Genomic DNA, 20847 nt, shown 5'->3' on the forward strand with positions numbered 1-20847 from the left:
CTATAAGCAGTTACACAGCCTGTAATTCATGGAGAATGGCATCTGTACATTCCTTTTTGCTTTTTTTTCTTGATAAGATTTGCTGTAGATAGCCTTTCAAAGAAGGCTGAAATAGGCATTCTAATTCTGATTCTAATGCACCAGCACAGCTTGAATGCATTAAAATCATTTTCCTGGCTGCTCCTTTCACATCTCTTTTCATGAAATTACATCTTTTATTTACTTACTTTATTTCTCTTTAAACATTTTTTTCACCCAGTTTTCTTTGTCCCATGTTTTATGGTTCTAGTCAGAGAATGGGCAGATGGCCTAGTCTGAGTCCTTTGTCAATTGTAGTCTTGAGCTGTCCGTGACTCAGTAAATGATAGCATCCCGATCTACTTATCTGCAAATTTCTATTCCCCACGCGCCAGAAATTAAATGTCAGTGGTGATGCTGAGATTTAGAATTACCATGCAAGGTTCTTTTCATCTCCTGCTAAAAACAGACTGAAGTATCATTTTTTTAAGTCAAAGAATACAGATCTTGGAAAGTAATATTCCTGAGAAAATTATTTAACTTCTAACTAGTAATCAGAAATAAACAATAATGAAGTACTTCTCCAAAGATGTTGTTTTCAATATACAAATACAACTATAGAACAATTGAAAATATTATCAATCCAATTGTAACTTTACACACAAGAGAAAAATCAGCAGATGCTGGAAATCCAAACAACAAACACAAAATGCTAGAAGAACTCAGCAGGCCAGACAGCATCTATGGAAAAAAGTACAGTCGATGTTTCGGGCCAAGACCCTGTACTGTTTCTCCATAGAGTCTTGCCGAAGGTTTTCAGCCCTAAATGTTGACTGTACTATTTTCCATAGGTGCTGTCTGGCCTGCTGAGTTCTTCCAGCATCTTGTGTGTGTAACTTTGCATAAGTGTTAAGGCCGAACTTGTATTGTGTGCAGTTCTGGTTGCCACACCACGGGGAAAAATGTGATTGCACTCAAAGAGTATAGAGAAAAATCAGCAGGATCTTGCTTGGATTTGAGGACTTTCGTCATTGGTAGAGATTGGATAGACTGGATTTATTTCCGCAAGAGTGAAGTATACAAAATTATGGGAGGTATAGATAGGGTAGATGCTTAAAATCTTTCTTCCATTGAAGGGCTATCAAAAGGAAGAGAGTTTGTGTTTAAGATTAGAGAAAGAAGTTTCAAGAGAATTTGAGGAATAAATGTTTTCACAAAGTGTGTTTCACATTTGGAACCCACTGTCAGAGGAGGTAGTGGAATCAGATATAATTACTCCATTTACAAAGGTTTTAAATAGACAAGGAATTGAAGGTTATGGTTCCAATATGGGCAAATAAAATTAGTACAGATGGGAAAACATGTTGCTATGAACCTGGTGGGCCAAAGGGCCAATTTGTGTGCTGCATAACTCTGATTCTACGATTATATAATCAACACATGAATGAATTAATATTCAATAATTAAATAATAATAGAAGATACATGCTTACAGAAGAATCCAATTTTCTCTCAGCTATAGTGTTTCTTTGAAAGTGGAGCACTTATTTAGTGCATTTATACAAGAACTGTCTGGAGTAAGGTATTTATTTTCTAGGTTGGCTGGATACACACTGTTGTGTTGGTGCATCATTTGTAGTTAGGATGAATGTAGAAATGCTGACTTCATATACTGGCGAATATTTATCTGACCATGATCAGAGACAAGGAATTCTCACATGTACCATACTTTGGTAAATTGTCTATTTGTAGCTTTTTACTGAAGGATTTCTTTTGGTAATTTGCAGATGATTCTCATTGAAATATTACAAAGTGGAAATGCCATTCCCAATGTGTCAAGTTAAGACAAAACATATTGGACCGACAACATTTGTTGCTTCAATTTGGCTTGTTCCGATATAGATAACGTTATATATACTGAGTGAACATATAGTTGATTCCGACTAATTGAGATACATGAGGCCCAGTACAATTAAGTGGCTGTTCTGATTAGCTGAAGTTTCATGGAAATATTTAAGGTATAAAAAAAGCAAACTACTGTTTAACTGAGTAATGAGCTGTGTATTTAAATGAAGTACAGAACAAATTAGAACATTATCAATACCACTACAATTTTATAAAACTGTGAATTAGTTCCAAATAATTATCAATGGAGGAATTCATTCAGTGTACACTGCCGTGTTCTTTTGATGGACTGTAAATGAACAAAATCAGAGCAGACACCTAGTGCAGGCAACGGACTGACGCCATACAATGCATCCAACTATTCCATATTCCAAATCTTCATTTTATTGTAACAATCAAGATGACTGTCAATACATTCAAATTTTATGTAGTTCCTAATTTGCTGACACAATGAAATCATTTTATTTTCACTCACGGCCACTGAATGTTTGAAACTGCAGTGAGCAAAACTGTTCTGGGTTTTCTTCCTGGTTATTTCTCACCCACTATCAGTGCGAAAACTCACTGCTTTTCAAACACAAGTACACGCAACTGACACTAATTAAAAACTGCTCTAAGCATGATGTAGTGTTGAATGGTCACGCAAGTGTGCAAGGCTGATGGTAGTTAAAAACTGTTTGGCAACAGATAAACTATATAACCATATAACAATTACAGCACAGAAACAGGCCATCTCGGTCCTTCTAGTCTGTGCCGAACGTTTACTCTCACCTAGTCCCACTGGCCCGCACTCCATTACTTTCCTGTCCATATACCTATCCAATTTTACTTTAAATGACAATACCGAACCTGCCTCTACCACTACTACTGGAAGCTCGTTCCACACAGCTACCACTCTCCAAGTAAAGAAACTCCCCCTTGTGTTACCCTTAAACTTTTGCCCCCTAGCTCTCAACTCATGTCCTCTTGTTTGAATCTTACCTTCTCTCAATGGAAAAAGCCTATCCACGTCAACTCTATCTATCCCCCTCATAATTTTAAATACCTCTATCAAGTCCCCCCTCAACCTTCTACGCTCCAAAGAATAAAGACCTAACTTGTTCAACCTTTCCCTGTAACTTAGGTGCTGAAACCCAGGTATCATTCTAGTATTTTATTTTGTTGACATCTTTCCTATAATTCAGTGACCAGAACTGTACACAGTACTACAAATTCAGCCTTACCTATGCCTTGTACAATTTTAACATTACATCCCAACTTCTATACTCAATGCTCAGATTTGTAAAGGCTAACATACCAAAAGCTTTCTTCAGCACCCTATCCACATGAGATTCCACCTGCAGGGAATTATGCACCATTATTCCTAGATCACTCTGTTCTACTGCATTCTTCAATGCCCTACCATTGACCATGTATGTCCTATTTGGATTATTCCTACCAAAATGTAGCACCTCACACTTATCAGCATTAAACTCCATCTGCCATCGTTCAGCCCACTCTTCTAACTGGCTAAGTTTCTCTGCAAACTTTGAAAACCTACTTCATTATCCACAACGCCACCTACCTTAGTATCATCTGCATACTTACTAATCCAATTTACCACTCCATCATCCAGATCATTAATGTATATGACAAACAACATTGGACCCAGTACAGATCCCTGAGGCACACCACTAGTCACTGGCCTCCAGTATCCACCACTACTCTCTGGTATCTCCCATCTAGCCACTGTTGAATCCATTTTACTACTTCAATATTAATATCTAACGATTGAACCTTCCTAACTAACCTTCCGTGCAGAACCTTGTCAAAGGCCTTACTGAAGTCCATATAGACAACATCCATTGCTTTACCCTCATCAACTTTTCTCGTAACCTCTTCAAAAAATTCAATAAGGTTTGTCAAACTTGACCTTCCACGCACAAATCCATGTTGACTGTTCCGAATCAGACTCTGTCTATCCAGATAATAATATATACCATCTCTAAGAATACTTTCCATTAATTTACCCACCACTGATGTCAAACTGACAGGCCTATAATTGCTAAGTTTACTCTTAGAACCCTTCTTAAACAATGGAACCACATGAGCAATACGCCAATCCTCCGGCACCATCCCCGTTTCTAATGACATTTGAAATATTTCTGTCAGAGCCCCTGCAATTTCTACACTAACCTCCCTCAAGGTCCTAGGGAATATCCTGTCAGGACCTGGAGATTTATCCACTTTTATATTCCCTAAAAGCACCAGTACTTCCTCCTCTTTAATTGTCATAGTTTCTATAACTTCCCTAATGGTTTCCCTTACCTTACACAACTCAATATTCTTCTCCTTAGTGAATACCGAAGAAAAGAAATTGTTCAAAATCTCCCCCATCTCTTTCAACTCCACACATAGCTGTCCACTCTGATTCTCTAAGGGACCAATTTTAGTCCTCACTATCCTTTTGCTCTTAATATAACCATAGAAACCCTTTGGATTTATTTTCACCTTACTTGCCAAAGCAACCTCGTATCTTCTTTTAGCTTTTCTAATTTCTTTCTTAAGGTTCTTCTTACATTCTTTATATCCCTTGAGCACCTCATTTACTCCATGCTGCCTATCTCTCTTTTTTAGATCTCTCATGTAGACAGCTCTCTTTTTCCTAACCAAGGTTACAATATCCCTTGAAAACAATGGCTCTCTCAGACTTTTAAACTTCCCTTTCAACCTAACAGGAACATAAGGATTCTGTACCCTCAAAATTTCACCTTTAAATAACTGCCATTTCTCTATTACATCCTTCCCATAAAACAAATTAACCCAATCCACTCCTTCTCATCCCTTTCACATCTCCTCAAAGTTAGCCATTCTCCAGTCAAAAATCTCAACCCTGGGTCCAGTCCTATCCTTCTCCATAATTATATTGAAACTAATGGCATTGTAATCACTGGACCCGAAGTGCTCCCCAACACATACCTCCATCACCTGACCTATTTCATTCCCCAACAGAAGATCCAACACTGCTCCTTCTCCAGTTGGTACCTCTATGTATTGCTGCAAAAAACTATCCTGCACACATTTTACAAACTCCAAACCATCCATCCCTTTTACAGAATGGGCTTCCCAGTCTATGTGTGGAAAATTAAAATCTCCCACAATCACAATACTGTGCTTACTACAAATATCTGCTATCTCCTTGCAAATTTGTGCCTCCAATTCTCACTCCCCATTAGGTGGTCAATAATACACCCCTATAAGTGTTACTACACCTTTCCCATTTCTCAATTCAACCCAAATAGTCTCCCTAGATGAGCCCTCTAATCTATCCTGCCAGAGAACCGCTGTAATATTTTCTCTGGCAAGCAATGCAACACCTCCCCCTCTTGTCCCTCTGATTCTATCACACCAGAAGCAACGAAATCCAGGAATATTTAGTTGCCAATCACACCCCTCCTGCAGCCATGTTTCACTAATAGCTACAACATCACATTTCCAAGTATCAATCCATGCTCTAAGCTCATCCACCTTTCTAACAATGCTCCTAGCATTAAAATAAATGCATTTAAGAAATTCTCCACCTCTTCCTCTCTGTTTATCTCTAACAGTCCAAAGAACTTTACTGTCTTCTTTTTCTTCCTTCTCCCATACATCTGTTCCTACACTCTGGTTCCCCTCCCCCCTCGTATCTAGTTTAAATCCACTGGAGCCTCTCTAGCAAACCTACCTGCAAGAATATTTGTCCCCCTCCAGTTCAGATGTAAACCGTCCCACCGGAACAGGTCCCACATTCCCTGGAAAACTGCCCAATTATCTGTAAGACTGAAGCCCTCCCTCCTGCACCATGTCTTCGGCCACATGTTGATCTGCACTATCTTACTATTTCTAAACCCACCTGCACGTGGCACTGGTAGCAATCCTGAGATTGCTATCCTGGAGGTGCTGTCCTTTAACTTGGAACCTAGCTCCCTAAACTCACCTTTCAGGACCTCCTCACTCTTCCTACCCATGTCATTGGTCCCAACATGGACCACGACATCTGGCTGCTCACCCTCCCTCTTGAGAATACTGAGAACTCGATCTGAGAGATGGCGGACCCTGGCACCAGGGAGGCAACAGACCATCCGGGATTCTCGATCTCTTCCAATGAACCTCCTATTTGTCCCCCTAACTATCGAATCTCCTATCACTACTGCTCTCCTCTTTTCCCTCCTTCCTTTCTGAAGATCCATTTGAAGATTTGAGGTCAACATAAACACCTACAAGAACATTAGTTCTTAATGCAACAATAAATTAAACAAAAAGTCAAAAGTGAAAATTATCCAAGATCAGAACAATCTCAGAGTGAGGAGCAGGTGACATTTTGAGGCAGTAGGAAAAGCTTCAGGTTTATCACCCCCTTTTTTCATCCCCCTTTTGTAGGGCACAGATTTTTCACAAACCCTCAACTAGTGCTTCACTCTGGTGGGCTTGTTTCATGTGCAAACTTGGACAGTGAATGCCGACAGGTTCTTTCCTATTGTAGGAACATGTAGCTGAGTGAATCCCGTATTTACACGAGTGCACTTATATCAGCAGTGCCCGGAAGATGAACATGAGTGGGAAATCTGCTCTGCACCCCCAACAGCTTCTGATCACCTCCACCCTTCCCCACAATCTACGTGCTTTAACTCAAGGACTTCTCCCTGATTTGGATGACATAATGCAAAGCAGTTAAGCATTCTGTCTTCGTGATCATTATTGGACTGCATTTTGTTGCTTCTGCTGACTGAAGAAGTTACTGATGGAGCCTACTGATAACCATTTTACAAGTAATAACACATATTACTAAATGAATGACTCTGTTACTATACTTTCTTCTGTAGTAGTAATGATGGTTGTATATTCCATATTGCTGGACAATCATAATCCTTGAGTTGATGCATGATTGTGACATAATTACTGTATGTTTATCAAGCAATTCTCTTTCATCGATCTGTGGGTAATTATTTACTCAGTATGTATTGAAAAAAATCTTTGTTGTGAAGTTAGCTGTAATCCAGTCTTCAAGCTCAGATGATGGTTATGAAGGAGCTGAAATAATATTAGTATTGTAACTGCCATTAACCTGAGCTATGCACACAAAATACTGGAGGAACTCAGCAGGTCAGGAAATGTCTACAGGAATGAATGAACAGTTGACGTTTTGGGCTGAGACCCTTCTTCAGGGCTGGGAAGAAAGGGGCAAGTCACCAGAATAGAAAGGTGGGGAGAGTAGGAGGATTAGCTGGTAGGTTATAGGTGGAGCCAGGTGAGTGGGAAAGATAAAGGGTTGGAGGAAGAGGAATCTGACAGGGGAGGAGAGTGGACCATACAGGAAAGGGAAGAAGAAGGAGCTCCAGCGGAGATGATAGGTGGGTGAGATGAAATGTCCAGAGTGGGGAATAGAAGTGTGGGAAGGGAGGAGGGAGGAAAAAATTGCCAAAAGGAGAAATGGATGTTCATGCCGTCAGGTTGGAGGCTACCTAGACGGAATATGAGGTGTTGCTCCTCCACCCTGTGAGTGGCCTCATTGTGGCAAAAGAGAATACTGTGCACCATCACGTTGGAGTGGGAATGGGGATAGGAATTAAAGTGGTTGGTCACCCAAAAATTCTGCTTTTGGTGGATGGAGTGGGCGTACTCAGTAAATCTATACGATAGTAACTAAAACAGGATCAATAAAAGATCAGAGTGCATAAGACAACAAACTGTGTAGCGCTATTATAACTAAATAGCATAAATACCAAGATCATGAGATAATGCGATAAAGACTTCTTAAAGTAAAGTAAAATGAATATTAGAAATGACTGGGGACCATCTTGGCCACCATATGTGGAACAAAATACAGAGTTAATATTGACCTGGACCTTTATCTCTTTCTCCCTTGTACCTGCTGCTTGACCTGCCGAACATTTTGAAAAACTTGGATTCAGTTTTAGACTTCCTGTCTTTGAAGTATTTTGCTTTTACGTTATCACAGATAACCCTAATTTGGTGTTATTTTACTGAATTCAAGCAATGTTATGTAGTTGGGTGTCTCATAAAACAATTAATTTGCTGTCCGTGATTGCAATTGTGCTTTATCAAGTAAGTGGTCCGCTGGCTGTGACTTGCAGAACACAGTAGCTGCTGGAATCCAAAATAAATATTGGCTGGTAGAAAACTCACCAAATATGCGCATTAGTTACCTGAAATTCTTGAATTTGGTATTAAGTCCTGAGGACTACAGTGTGGGTGGGTGGAAAATTTGAGGTGTGATTTCTAGAGTTTACCTTGGACTTAACTGTAATGGTTTGCTCTTCGAGACTGAGATCCAGGTGACAGTGGCCATTAAAACTTGCTCACCCTTCATTAGCTGCAGTTTAACAGTGATTTTATCAACATAGTCGAGCAGCCAAGTGGCCTACTCTTGCTCCAAATTTATTATGTTCATATGTGTCCTTTCATAAAATGTTCTTAATTCAGAAAAGGTACAACAAAACATTAGCCATAGATGGTGATAAGTGGGAATGGAAAAGAAAACCCTGGCCGAATGAATTCTTTTCAGAAGGACAATAATATTAGTGCCCAATTGACAAATGTGACTTCAGAAGTACGTTAATGGCACTGGAGCCTTTGGGAGAGTCCGAAGTCACAAAAGCCATTCAAACTGCTGTATAATTTCAACTCTTTCCTCCCTTATTTTGACTGGTGAATTTATGTTTCCAATGAATGAGAACTGAGTGAGGTCTGTTGATTACTCTGCAGGCTGCATCATCATGTACATTGACTGAAATTCACAAAGCAGGATCATGAAGGCCATAAGCCAAACAAACTGAAGCTAAAGCAAGCTGAAGCATACTCACTGTAAGTTCCCATTTGCCTTTGGGGTTCTCTCCCCAGGAGTGGACGGTCATGAATGTCCAGTTGATTAGTCCCATTTTGCTGTTATCAGCCTTACGAAATCCCAGGAGTTCAGATTTGGTACCATTTGGGGAGGTGAGATGAATGCTTAAGTCTCCACGGCAAACGCTTGATATGGTGACAGTCACCTGAAAAAGACAGATCCTTTAGTATTTGTACGATCAAACAAATGTGCCCAGTCAACACCTGTTCCCAGGGTTTTGTTTGATGTATAAAATGCTCATGCGAGATTCATCACAATCATAAAACATTTTTCAGCAATTGCACTGTATTTCCTTCCTGGCTCTTGCTTTGGGAAATCATAACAGATAAATCCAAAGCCACAATAGTGATTTTTATCTTCAGATCGAAGGATTCAAACTAAAGAACTGAAGAGTAATGAACCATCATGACTGACACTTAATTATCATTATACAATGATTCTTCTTATAAAGTTATTCTGGGCTGCTTTTGGGTCATTGTTGTTTCAATGGTTCAATGGTTCGATTTACTGTCAGGGCATGTATACAGTATTCAAGCTGAAATCCATATTCTTCACAGAGATCCACAAAACAGAGAGAGAAAAACCCAAAAAACTGAATGACAGCAAAACATTACAATCCCAAAGCCCCTCTCCCCAATGCACACTCAGCAGCAAAGCATCAACCCTCCCCCTTCCTCTTCTCCCACTTGTTCCAGCAAAAAGCATCGGAATCACACCCTGCCCCCACCACCACCCATTTTGCAAGCAGTAGCAAGACCCTAGAGACCATGATCCAGAGTCCGTCAAAAACTACTGTCCATCACAACAGGCCCTCTCTTTCACCGAAGAGGAAGAGAGAGATATCGCTCCTGTCTCATTAAAGGGGAGACCAAGTTTGTCATCTGCCTTAATAATTTGAATAACAATGTACAAGGCATGGGAAGTTTGTTGATGACTCTAAAATAAGTGGTATAGTAGTTAATGAAGAAAGTTATCAAAAATTACAGGGAGATATTGATCATCTAGTAAGCGGGCCAAGTGATGGTAAAGGGATTTTGATTCAGGTAACAATGAGGTGTTGCATTTTGGAAAATCATTCAAGGTAGGACATTCACTATGAACTGGTGGATCTTGGGGAATGTTGGAGAGCAGAGAATCTTGGAGTATAGGTATGTGGCTTAGTAAAGAGGTGTCATGGGGAGATGGTGGTGAAGGAGACTTGGCAAGCTGGTCTTCAGCATTGAATGTATCGAGTACTGAAGCTGGAAAGTCATGATACAGTTGTCCAAGATGCTGATGAGGCTGCACTTAGAGTATTGAGTTCAGCTTTGGCCATCCAAAGATGTTATCAAACTTGAAAGAGTGCAGAAAAAATTTATGAGGGTGTTTCCAGAACTCAAGGGACTGTGTTATAGTGAGCGCTATAACATTTTGTATTGGAGTCTAGGAAATTGAGAGGAGATGTTATGGAGGTGTATAAAATCATGAGGGGCATTGGTAGGGTGAAGACACTCAAACCTTTTCCCCCGGGTTGGGGAATCAAGAACTGGAGGGCATATGTTTAAGTTGTGAAGGGAAAGATCTGGTAGGAACTTGAGGAGGTAGTTTTTTTTTGCACAGAGGGTGTAATGGATGTGGATGAAATCTCAGAGGAAGTGGTTGATGTAGGTACAATAACAACTTTTAAAGGCATTTGGATAGGCATATGGTAGTAAAAGTTCAGAATGTCATGGGCCAAACACTGGCAAAAGAGACTAGCCTGGATGGGCTTCTTGGTTGGGCTAAATGTTCCATTTCAGTGCTCAGATCCAGTACAGATTGATAAGTCAAATGGCCACTTCGGTGTCATAATACACAAGCTCAGAATATTATGTTAAGGCTAATAAAAATCTCCTTGTAGGAAATCAGTGGGGAAATTGCACAAAAAGATTGGACTAATGTTGTTTGAAAAAGATCCTTGGGCCTCAAGTAAATGAGAAGCAATTGGTTGGTCATCATAGTGACAAATTGGATCAGCAGCATGGAAGTGGGAATTGGGAAGGAATCTTCCTCACATTTGGATTCAAAGGCTTTAGAGTTCAACTAAGTTATTGAAAACCCTCCAAAAAATGCGATATCAATAGGATTTTGAGCGGCCTGATGACAGGGAGTATCTAATTTTTGTAATCTGCGGATATTGCCTGTGGTATTAGTGTTTTTTCAATTTAATTTATCTGAGATCAAAGTGCAACGTATCAGTCATTTGCAGGAAGAACTTGGGAAATTTCAACAGAGTTTTTGGTAAGTGCCGCAATGTATGAAAATGACACAATTTTTGGGCACTTTTATCGTCTGTTCCTTTTCCGTTTTGTTGTCCGAGGGCTGGATATTTGGGGACAGGGAAGTTGATGTTCTTTTAGAGTTCCGTTAGTTTTTTGTGCAGGGGGTGGGGTTGTTTTTTGGGGGTCAATGTTCCAGTTTCAATTTGTGTGGGGGAGGGGTATTTTGGCAGGTTCGTTATTGGGATGCTGTTCTTTTTCTGTTGCGGGGGAGGGGAGTGGGTTTGATGTTTCTCTCTAAACGACTTTCATGTTCACTCTTTGTTTCTGGAGAAGACAATTTCAGAGTTGTATGTGGATACATGCTTTGGTAATAAATGAACCTTTGAAAATGCTACAACAATTAACTGTCTCACACCAGTGCAGATTTTTTTCTTTGACAGGTTTGTAGCTGTAATCTCCAGGACAATTTCCTGAGTATACATCAGTGAAGAGGACACTAAGTGTTCCAAGTGAATATCAGAAAAATTGCAGGTACGCTGCCCATGATAATCTTATAAAGTGAGCAAGGTTCCCCACCACAGGGAAAGTAATCTGATATTCTAACAGTTTAGAGGCCAGCTTTAATTCTATGAATCATGCAACATACTGACAGGGAAAGCATTCAATTTTATAGCTCCATGTCTTGATTACTTTCAATAATTTCTCCTCCTGACCCCCATGCCTCAATCCAGGCATCGACTTCCTCTAATCCCTCCCAAATAAAGTACATATATGGAACAACAATGCAATCCAAAATGACAATTCTATTTTTAGCAACTCTGCATTAATATGGGTTCATGTTAACTATATCATCATGTGCTCAATCTCAGTCCTCTGTCCTATTCCCAGCAAAAGGAGTGTGGGACATCAAACAACATATAATTATCCTACATTTTAATACCAGTGGGGCTATTATGTTAAGTGCACAGCTGAGAACACTGACAAAATTCACATATGATTGCAACACTGAATTCAATTTCATTGTAGTGTCAGTTTTGTAACCATGGAGGTGCCAGCCTATTGTTTCACTGAATGAGGCGATTTTACAAGTACTTTCCGGACACCTCCATAAGTTAAAGGTCTGGCTCTAGTGAAGCTAAATTTAATCTGATCTATTAAGAAGTCATTAGAGTTTCTTCTACAGTGACAGCAACATAAAAAATAAAATCAATATTGCACATGTAATAACTCCTAATTTTTATCAAACGTCATTATGGAATTAAGCCATTCTCAGTAAATGAATGGACTGGGATATTTGCTTTGTCGATGAACACTGCAACCATATTTAGAATTTCTTATTATATCATCAATTTCCTCCCATTTTATCTCCTTTTTGCAAACAGTATTGATTTGGGTGCAGCTTGTTTTCTGTTAATAAAAGCTTGCTGTTGCTTTTGCATTCATGAAGTTGAAGTGAGGAGTATCAAGTTTGCAACTTGGCACAGTCGAGGTCCCGTCTCGATGGCCAATCCGTGAAATAAAGTTGCAAGTTGGGCTGATGTACAGCACCGAGAATGTACTGCATGGACAGCGGCACACACTGTACTTTCCAATGAAGACAGAAGCTGACAACCCAGCTAACTGCATGGGCTAATCTTACTATTGGAAAAAAAAGCAGTAGCAGTTTTTCTGGTTTCTGGTAGGTATTTTTACTTCAACTAAAAGCACTGAAACAGATAAATTAGAGACTTAATTTACTGTTGTTTTGTGGGATCTTGTTTTACACATACAGAGAATATAGACAAGGATAAATGGCTGCCACATTTATCCATGCAACAACTGTGGCCTGCACTTCAAAGAGTTACTCGTTGGTTGGGACATCCTGCTGACATGATAAGTGCAAGTTTCCTTCTTAAATATAATTTCTGTTGCTTTTTCTGGAAATTGCTACTCTGTCAACAATAATCCCAGCAATGAGCCCACTGTGCAGCATCTGCTTTACCAGCTTGCTGCCCTGCAATTAAAGGTGGCACATTAGGAACGCTTAAAGTTTCCTGAGACAAAATTCAAATTGATTTGTAGTTTGGATGACTGTTTCAAACCTAAGTGATGGCATAGCCTCTGACTATAAGGACATCCCTTTAGAGCAGAGATGAGCCCTTTAGCCAGAGAGTGGTGAATCTGTGGAATTCATTGCCACAGATTGCTGTAGAGGCCAAATCACTGAGAATATTTAAAGCAGAAGTTGCTAAGTTCTTGATTATTCAGGGGGTCATCAATTACAGTAAAAGGCAGGAGAATGGGGTTGAGAGGTATAATAAGTCAGCCATGATGGAATAGCAGAGCGGACTTGATGGGTTGTATGGCCTCATCCTGCTCCTATATCTATTTGTATTTTATGACCATAGCCATATCTAAAAGATAAGCTGTAGCACAGTGGTAAGAGAGAAAATGTTGACGTTTATGGCCAACAGTGCCAAGAGTACTTAGTTAAAGTATTAAATGTTGATATTGTAGTCAAGTATAGCAGTCACCTCTACACAATGGGATATACAAAAATGAAATTAGATAAATGAGTAATTAATTTGTTTTTGCTGGTATTGGTTCAGGTATAAATGTTAAACATTCTTTACTCTTCTTCAATCAACGTTTTGAAAACTTTTATGTCCAAAACCATATGTTGCTTCAGTATCTCAAATAAAGGTTGGGATCTCCATAATGCAGTAACCCCTCAGCACTGTGCCGAACAGCCTGCTTAAATTAAATTATCTGCATAAATCGTTAGAAAGGGGCTTGATTGTACAACCTTGATTCTATGACTAAGACGCTGAATCATGCAACACTGCATAATCTATTACAGTGAACGAAAACACATGACTTGGAGTACTTGTACAGTAATTGATAAAAAGGAACCTAAAATAAATAGATCTGACCTCTATCTTGGCAATTTTTAATTGCTAAGATGAAACATTTAATTTTCTTGAACTAGTCAATTGATCAGCCAATGAAAGGCATGCCAAAACAGAGAAGTATCCATGTTGCCAAGTGCTGGCTTCTAAATAAATCTTCAATATTTTTATTGGATTACAGCATAAACAATCCTATTATTAGCCTCAGTTACCAGCAGGTTGAGTGTGCTGCATTGCACTAAATTCTGGTTCATCTGATAAAGTTAGTCAGACAGATTTAACAGGCAGCATTAATTTTTTAAATTTAAATGTCAGTAAAATATTTATTAGTGTTTACACAAAAAATTCTGACTCTACATAATTTGATTTATGTCAGCCATTGCCTGCTTCATTTATCTCCATTTTATGAAATATGGTTAGACTGGTGAAAGCTGTGCTTGTTAGAGCCTCTCTCACCTCTACATGCTCGAGTGTGTCAATCGCATTCTCTTTTCCCTGGCATGCATTTGTTTTCAGACTCAGCATCAGAGAACCTTTTGTGGGAATAGATCTGGAGGATTGAACAGAAGAGAGGAGAGGAAAATAGTCATTTTACAGAAACAGTAGCTTTTAAATAAAATGGCACATTCCAATCATTTAGACGGCACAGATCCACCACTGTTAGATAGTGCCCCTGCTTTTTTATGCACTTTTCAAATGTTCTGTCTATTTTTTAAAATCTCTTCTGGGAAAGAGGCTTGAAAGTGAGTTGCAGGTCAAGGCAATAATTACCTGCTGCTAGCGATGCTCTCTGATGGCTTGTTCTACCTTTGCAGCCATGCATTCCCCAGTCACCAGGGACTTCACGTTACCTATTCTAGTCACATCAGTTTCTGCTGATGACAGAATCGTGCCCTCATCCATCACATTTACATTTCAAAATGCCATACTGCTGGTATTGATTAATTATTAACAACTCTGGTCACTTGTGAGGATTATCAAATCTTGAGTCTGGGTTATGGTCCCTTTCATTTCCATACTCCTCTTATACATATTCTTTCCAATATTGATTCAATCTGCCTTTTAGATCTGATCATTTGGATGTACTAGTGGCACTCACCAAATTACATCAACTGTTAAAATACATGATGAAAAATTAACGGGTGTTATTGAATAGAGCCGACTATTCTGGTGCAAAACCAGAAATTGCTGGAATTGCTCATGGGATCAGGCAGTAATTGTGGAGAGAGAAATACACTATTTGCTTCAGGTTGATGACCCTTTATCAGAACTGGAAACATTTTTAGAAAGAAGATGTGTTGTAAGTTACAGAAAAGGTAAGGCAACAGATCTACAGTACAATCCTGAAGCCTGCCCCACAGATGTTTACCAACCAGCCAAGCATCCCCAGCTTTCTGTTCCCTTGCAGGACAACTCATGATTCAGATTTCAGTAACTGCAGTATTTTTCAGTCCAGTCCATGGTCCCTTTTAAAGTATCAGCTTCTATCTGTCCATGTTTCATTTTGGGCTTTCCCATTGTCCTTCTTTATTTCAGATTTCCTGCAACAGTTATGCTCTATATTGCACAGTTTCACTGTTCATTCCATTGTTGTCCCTCTGATTAACTCTCCTTTGAGTATATTTGCTGTCATCAAGAAGATTTCACTATTTCTGTCTCTGTGAAATCCATACCCACCCTGAACTACCCTACCAAAGACATTCCTTTTTTTCTCTTCCTCCCTCCTCAATGCTTGCAACTTAAAATTTGCGTGTCTTCTAATCTGCCTCAATTTGAGGAAGGGTAATCAACTTAAATCCCCATTTATTTGCTTTGTTTCTCTCTCTGTGGATGCTGTCTGAACCACTGTCCATTGTGAGCATTCTGTGCTTTAATTTCAGCTTTCTAGTATCTGCAGCTCTTACTTTCTCAATCACTATCCTGGCATCTTCGTGATAAATTTTCCAGTGGGGAATTGGCTGCATCAACTTCAACAAGAGGATGGAGTTAACATATCCAATTACGCACTGGCAGCTTTCTAATCTTGGCTGTTGTTGAGGTGTGGTTAAGATGAGAAAGCAGCTCTGAGTTTATTACTGAGAAGTAACTGGAGAATGAGAAATTCCCCAATCAGTAGATTTATTTATGATATGCAGGTATGGCTGTGGCAGCAGTGAAGACCATTGAGTGAGCATTCCTGTACTATACTAGAGAACAAATGGAGGATGTTTGTTTATCCAGTTTGATCCAAACTCAAATTTTATTAAAGCATTTAGCTTCTGACATAAATATTACACCTCAAAGATTGTGTTTGACTGGCTGTGCAAGTTTTTGCAGTTGAGTGAATGCTAACCAGAGTAGGTGGTGCCCCTTCCTTTGAAGCTGAAAAAAACCCAAAAACCAGCCAAGAGCCATAGTGAAACAGACCACTGATCAGACAGAACCTAGATAGGATGACTCATCTGAGAAGTAATTTCTTCTCGTGGAAGGTTGTGAATCTATCCAAGGTCTGTGGATGCTGAATCACTACGTAGATATGAGGTTAAGGCAGAATATTTTTGACTGCAGGAAGGTAGGATTGGAGCCAAAGTTCAGATCAGCTGTCCCCTTACTCAGCGCTGGAGGAGGCCTGCGGCAGATTTAAAGTTAGAGCCAGATGGGAGATGAGGAGCTTTTGTTTTACTTGAGTTACATTAATCTGTAATGTAGTGTCTGACAGGCTGAATGAAGACAAAGAGGAGCTTTCAGAAGGGAATGAGATAAAAACAAAAAGCAGGAAATTGTACAGTTCTGAGGAAGAAGCGTTGGAGTGGTAGTGTGGACTGCTCTTTCAAAGTGCTTGCATTATGAATGGCATCTTCTGTGCTGTAAGGTTAGAAAAGATGCACTTGCTTTGTGCCTTGTTCTTCAGCAATTTCCTAAAGAGTTGTATGCGTAGATAAGTCAGAAAGAAGTTCTGAGATCCAGCAAAGCTCTTGGCTGTGTGCAACTCTGAATAAATTCCAACTTTTCAAATGTAATGTCCATGTTCCAAACTGAAAGCAAATCAAAGATCTAGAAAGTGAACAATAGTTGACCAACAACTTCAAATAACTAGCACAACCCAGAAGATGCCAACAACTTGAGTGCTGCTTGAATGAGGGGAATTTTACAGCTGATGTGAACCCTACTCTCACCAGACAAGCCTACTTGTATCTCTCATCATTGCACAGAAGTCTGAAGGGGGATCTCTGATACTTGTTTCGAATCTATTTCAGTTATTGCTTAATATAATTCCTTTGGATTGAGTTCAATTAAACTAATGCAAGCTGTAAGTGAAAATCAGAAAATTTCAGATGCTAGAAACCTGAAGTAAAACCAGAAAATGATGGCAACTCTATGACTCAGCAGATCTGGCAGCATCGGCAAAAAGTGAAAAGTTAATCTTTCAGCTCTGGGACCCTTTGCTACAACTCAGAAACTGAGAAAAGCTTTCCCTCCTTCTGATAAATTGCATCAGACTTGAAATGTTATGTTTCTCTTTCCTGACCTACTAAATGTTTCTGGAATTTTTATCTCAAATGTTACTCCTTATCTCTTAGCTATCTATTTGTTAGCCAGCTAAATCATTGAACAAGTAAAAAAAAGCAGGTTTCAATCTCGTGATGAAATTTGGGGGCGTAATACTGATGTTCTGGCCAAACTTAACACTGCATCCCTGGTTTTGGTTACCTTGGTAACCATAATGCTTTGAAATCCACACAGTTGTTTCAGTTTTTTTTAGTTAAAATTACAGGTGACCTGGAACTGCCTGCAATTAAAGTAATTAACATTGATCATTTTCCCCAGGAAAATAAAAAAAAACTGCAGATGCCAGGAAGCTGAAATAAAAAAAAGGGAAAAAGAAAATGGACATTTTCAGCAGGTCAGATAACATCTGTGAGAGGAAAACAGAGTTCACATTTCAGGTCACTGACCTTTCAGCAGAAGCCTATAAAGTGCTATTTCATATTTTTAGGGTTTTTCTATGTTATACTGTATACATTATTTATCTCTGTATGCATTATATGTTTTTCTATGTTATACTGTATACATTAGTTTTCTATGTTATACTGTATACATTAGTTATCAGAGATTTTTTATATATAAAATTGCAGTCTGTCCAGTATTTATCCTGAGAAATAATGCAACATACCTTTGTTGTTGAAAAACATAATGATTCACACATTGCCTTTGAGGACCAACTGGTTTCCACGTAACAGCTTCCTTCAGAATTCGCCCAGCATCAAGCAGACCAAATCCATATCTATGAGCAAAAACAATGACACATACTGAATATAAACAGTTAGATCTGAAAATTACAAGCACTGCACCTCATCCAGTAAATAACATATTCGAGAAAAAACACACTGAAAAGGGCAGTCACTGAAGAAACTGGGGATTTTCTCTGTCCTTAATCTTTTGGCTCATTATGGTTAGTGGTAGCACTTAAATAGTCTTCAAAGGCACTTTTCAGCTTTTGCACTCATGCCTTTTTAAACACAAGCTATTATTCTGATAAATTAACCTAGTCATTATATTAATGAAGATGTAAGAGATTATTTAGAAACTGTTGCTGAAACCAAGAGGACTTTTCAGCCTGTTCTTTAGCTGCCAGCCAGCATAGCCTCTGAGCTCCCTTCATAGACATCAGCAACATACATCAGGGCAGTAACAGGAGGAAGAAAACAGGCACCATATTGGTGACAATACCTTTAGAGGTTAATGAAAATCCAATGTTATTCAACAGCTGTTTATTCTTCATTTTAAATGGTGTCAAATTGTGTAAGCTGCGTAAAAACCAACAAGGACAATCTATATATCTATATCTACCTACACACCTGCAGTGGAATACATTGGGAACATTACATTTTGGCCCAATTAAGCCCTGGCTCCAATTTTCATAGAAATAATTATAAAGGTATAAAGAATACAAACTACCTTTTAACTGAGTAACAAGTTATTTATTTCAATAAGATACAGAATAAATTAGAATACTACTAAAACTACTACAGTACTTCCGTATAAAACTGTGTATTAATTCTTAACAGTTATACAATTGTGGTATTGTTAATGTTCTAAATGTTCTAATCTGTTTTGTATTTCATTTAAATGCATAGTTTGTAACTCAGTTAAATAGTAGATTGCCTTTTTTTATAACTTTTTAACTATTTCCATGAAACTTCAGCTAATTAGGTCAAAATGTACTGGTCCTGATGTATCCCAATTAACCAGAATGCACCATATATGATTGTCTACTTATTTGGTTCTAATCCAGGAGAGAGAGAGAGAGAGAGAGAGAGAGAGAGAGAGAGAGAGAGAGTGTGTGTATATATATATATAGGTATGTATCGATGTGTGTGTGCACGCGGATGTGTGTGCATGTATACTGTACAATATATCCTGTATCTCTTGGATTAGAACCAAATATGTGGACTACAGGAATTTTTCATTAAATTAAAGATTGATTCCTGCCTATTGTTGTCTAGCCATTTTTGCATCACTAACAGCAACCTATAGGGTGAAAATAGGGTGAAAATAATGGTGGGAAAAGAAAGAGAAAAACGGACCAAAGTTGACAGGAAGAAAAGCCATTTAAAATAACAATGAAATTTCAGCAGCAGAAAATATTTGCGCACAAATTAATTCTGCTCATCATTGTTTTCATGAAATTTGTAAATGCAGAATTAATATAGATGTCCCTACCAACTTCCTCCTGAATAGAATTGATAACAAATTTGATTTAGAATGTGAAGTACGTATAACTCTTGCAATGTAGGAAAATTCCCTTTGAAAGTGTTATGAGCTTCAGTGGTTAACCTACAAATATGGAATTTCCATAGTAGCAGCAAATGATAGATTTTAGTTATATGCAGTAGCATTAAAGCTAATCAATGATAATGACTGTTAATTTTCTATGACTTCCCCCACCTCCAAGTTTCCTGCTGAGATTATGTCCACATGCAACTGCAGGTGATATCTGTTCCACAGTGAGTTAACACCAAATTTAAGTGTGCTTGAAAATGATAAACCATAGTATTCTAGATGCTGGAAGTTGGACTTAAAAACAAAGAATACCAGAAACACTTAGCAAGTCAGACAGCAGCTGTGGAAAGAGAAAAAAGTTTTAAGATGTAGGTTTGTGCAGGAAGGAATTGATAGGACCGAGGATTTTCTCTGAGAGGGTGATACTATTTTCACAGAAAGATCTCAATGATCAATGAATGATTGAGAGAAAACACAGGGGCATGTTCAAACTGTTAGATAGTATCTCTGGGGAAAGAATGAGTTACCATTTCAAGTCAATGACCTTTCATCAAAATGAGAAGGAACATAATGTTTGAAAGATCAAGCAAAGAATCGAGAGAACTCTCCTTACTAGTTTTGCAAAGTGAAGCTATCTCTTGTAAAAATAAATTCACAAAGTTTGTCAATTATCAAACTAAATAAATCAGACTGATCAAACAGATCAGTCTAGATGTGGAATTAAGAACAATTCAGAACTCAAGTAAAACCTGTATTGAATTTCTGCCAGTGTGCTTTTCAACAATCAGTGATTGGGTATGCTCCAAATATTCTTCCCCTTGAGAACGGATAGGCTGAACACAAGAAATTACTATTTCAAAATAGCCTCTAATACTGATAGGACACTACAGGAGAAGACACTTATTTTTGTGTGGAATATTGAATAAGAAATTGTACAGGTAAGCCATTACTGTGATCTGTGAGTTCATTGCCCCATTTCTTGATGTCGCGTGGATAAATCTTCTCACTGCATAGCAGTGAAATCCATGGCTGCTGTTTTGTTGATTACTTTTTGTCATGAGGTCCTTTCAAGATCATGGTGGAGATTGCAATGGAATTATTCACTACACTCAATTTATTAAGGAGCAGATTCTTTTTTACTGTTTCCT

At 38.6% G+C, this 20847-nt stretch overlaps 1 protein-coding gene across 1 annotated transcript in view; it reads right to left on the reverse strand.

The window, feature by feature from the left end:
- Nucleotides 1–20847, reverse strand: part of LOC132390902 (PC3-like endoprotease variant B) — a 786805-nt gene that overhangs the window by 45946 nt on the left and 720012 nt on the right. Inside the window, exons 17-19 of the mRNA XM_059963438.1 lie at nucleotides 18090–18200; nucleotides 14393–14486; nucleotides 8768–8953 (exon numbers count right to left, since the gene is read on the reverse strand). Coding sequence (XP_059819421.1) covers nucleotides 8768–8953; nucleotides 14393–14486; nucleotides 18090–18200 — 391 coding nt within the window. The remainder of the gene's footprint in view (nucleotides 1–8767; nucleotides 8954–14392; nucleotides 14487–18089; nucleotides 18201–20847) is intronic.

The sequence above is a fragment of the Hypanus sabinus genome, chromosome 3 (assembly GCF_030144855.1).
Source record: "Hypanus sabinus isolate sHypSab1 chromosome 3, sHypSab1.hap1, whole genome shotgun sequence".
In the NCBI taxonomy this organism is placed as follows: Eukaryota; Metazoa; Chordata; class Chondrichthyes; order Myliobatiformes; family Dasyatidae; genus Hypanus; species Hypanus sabinus.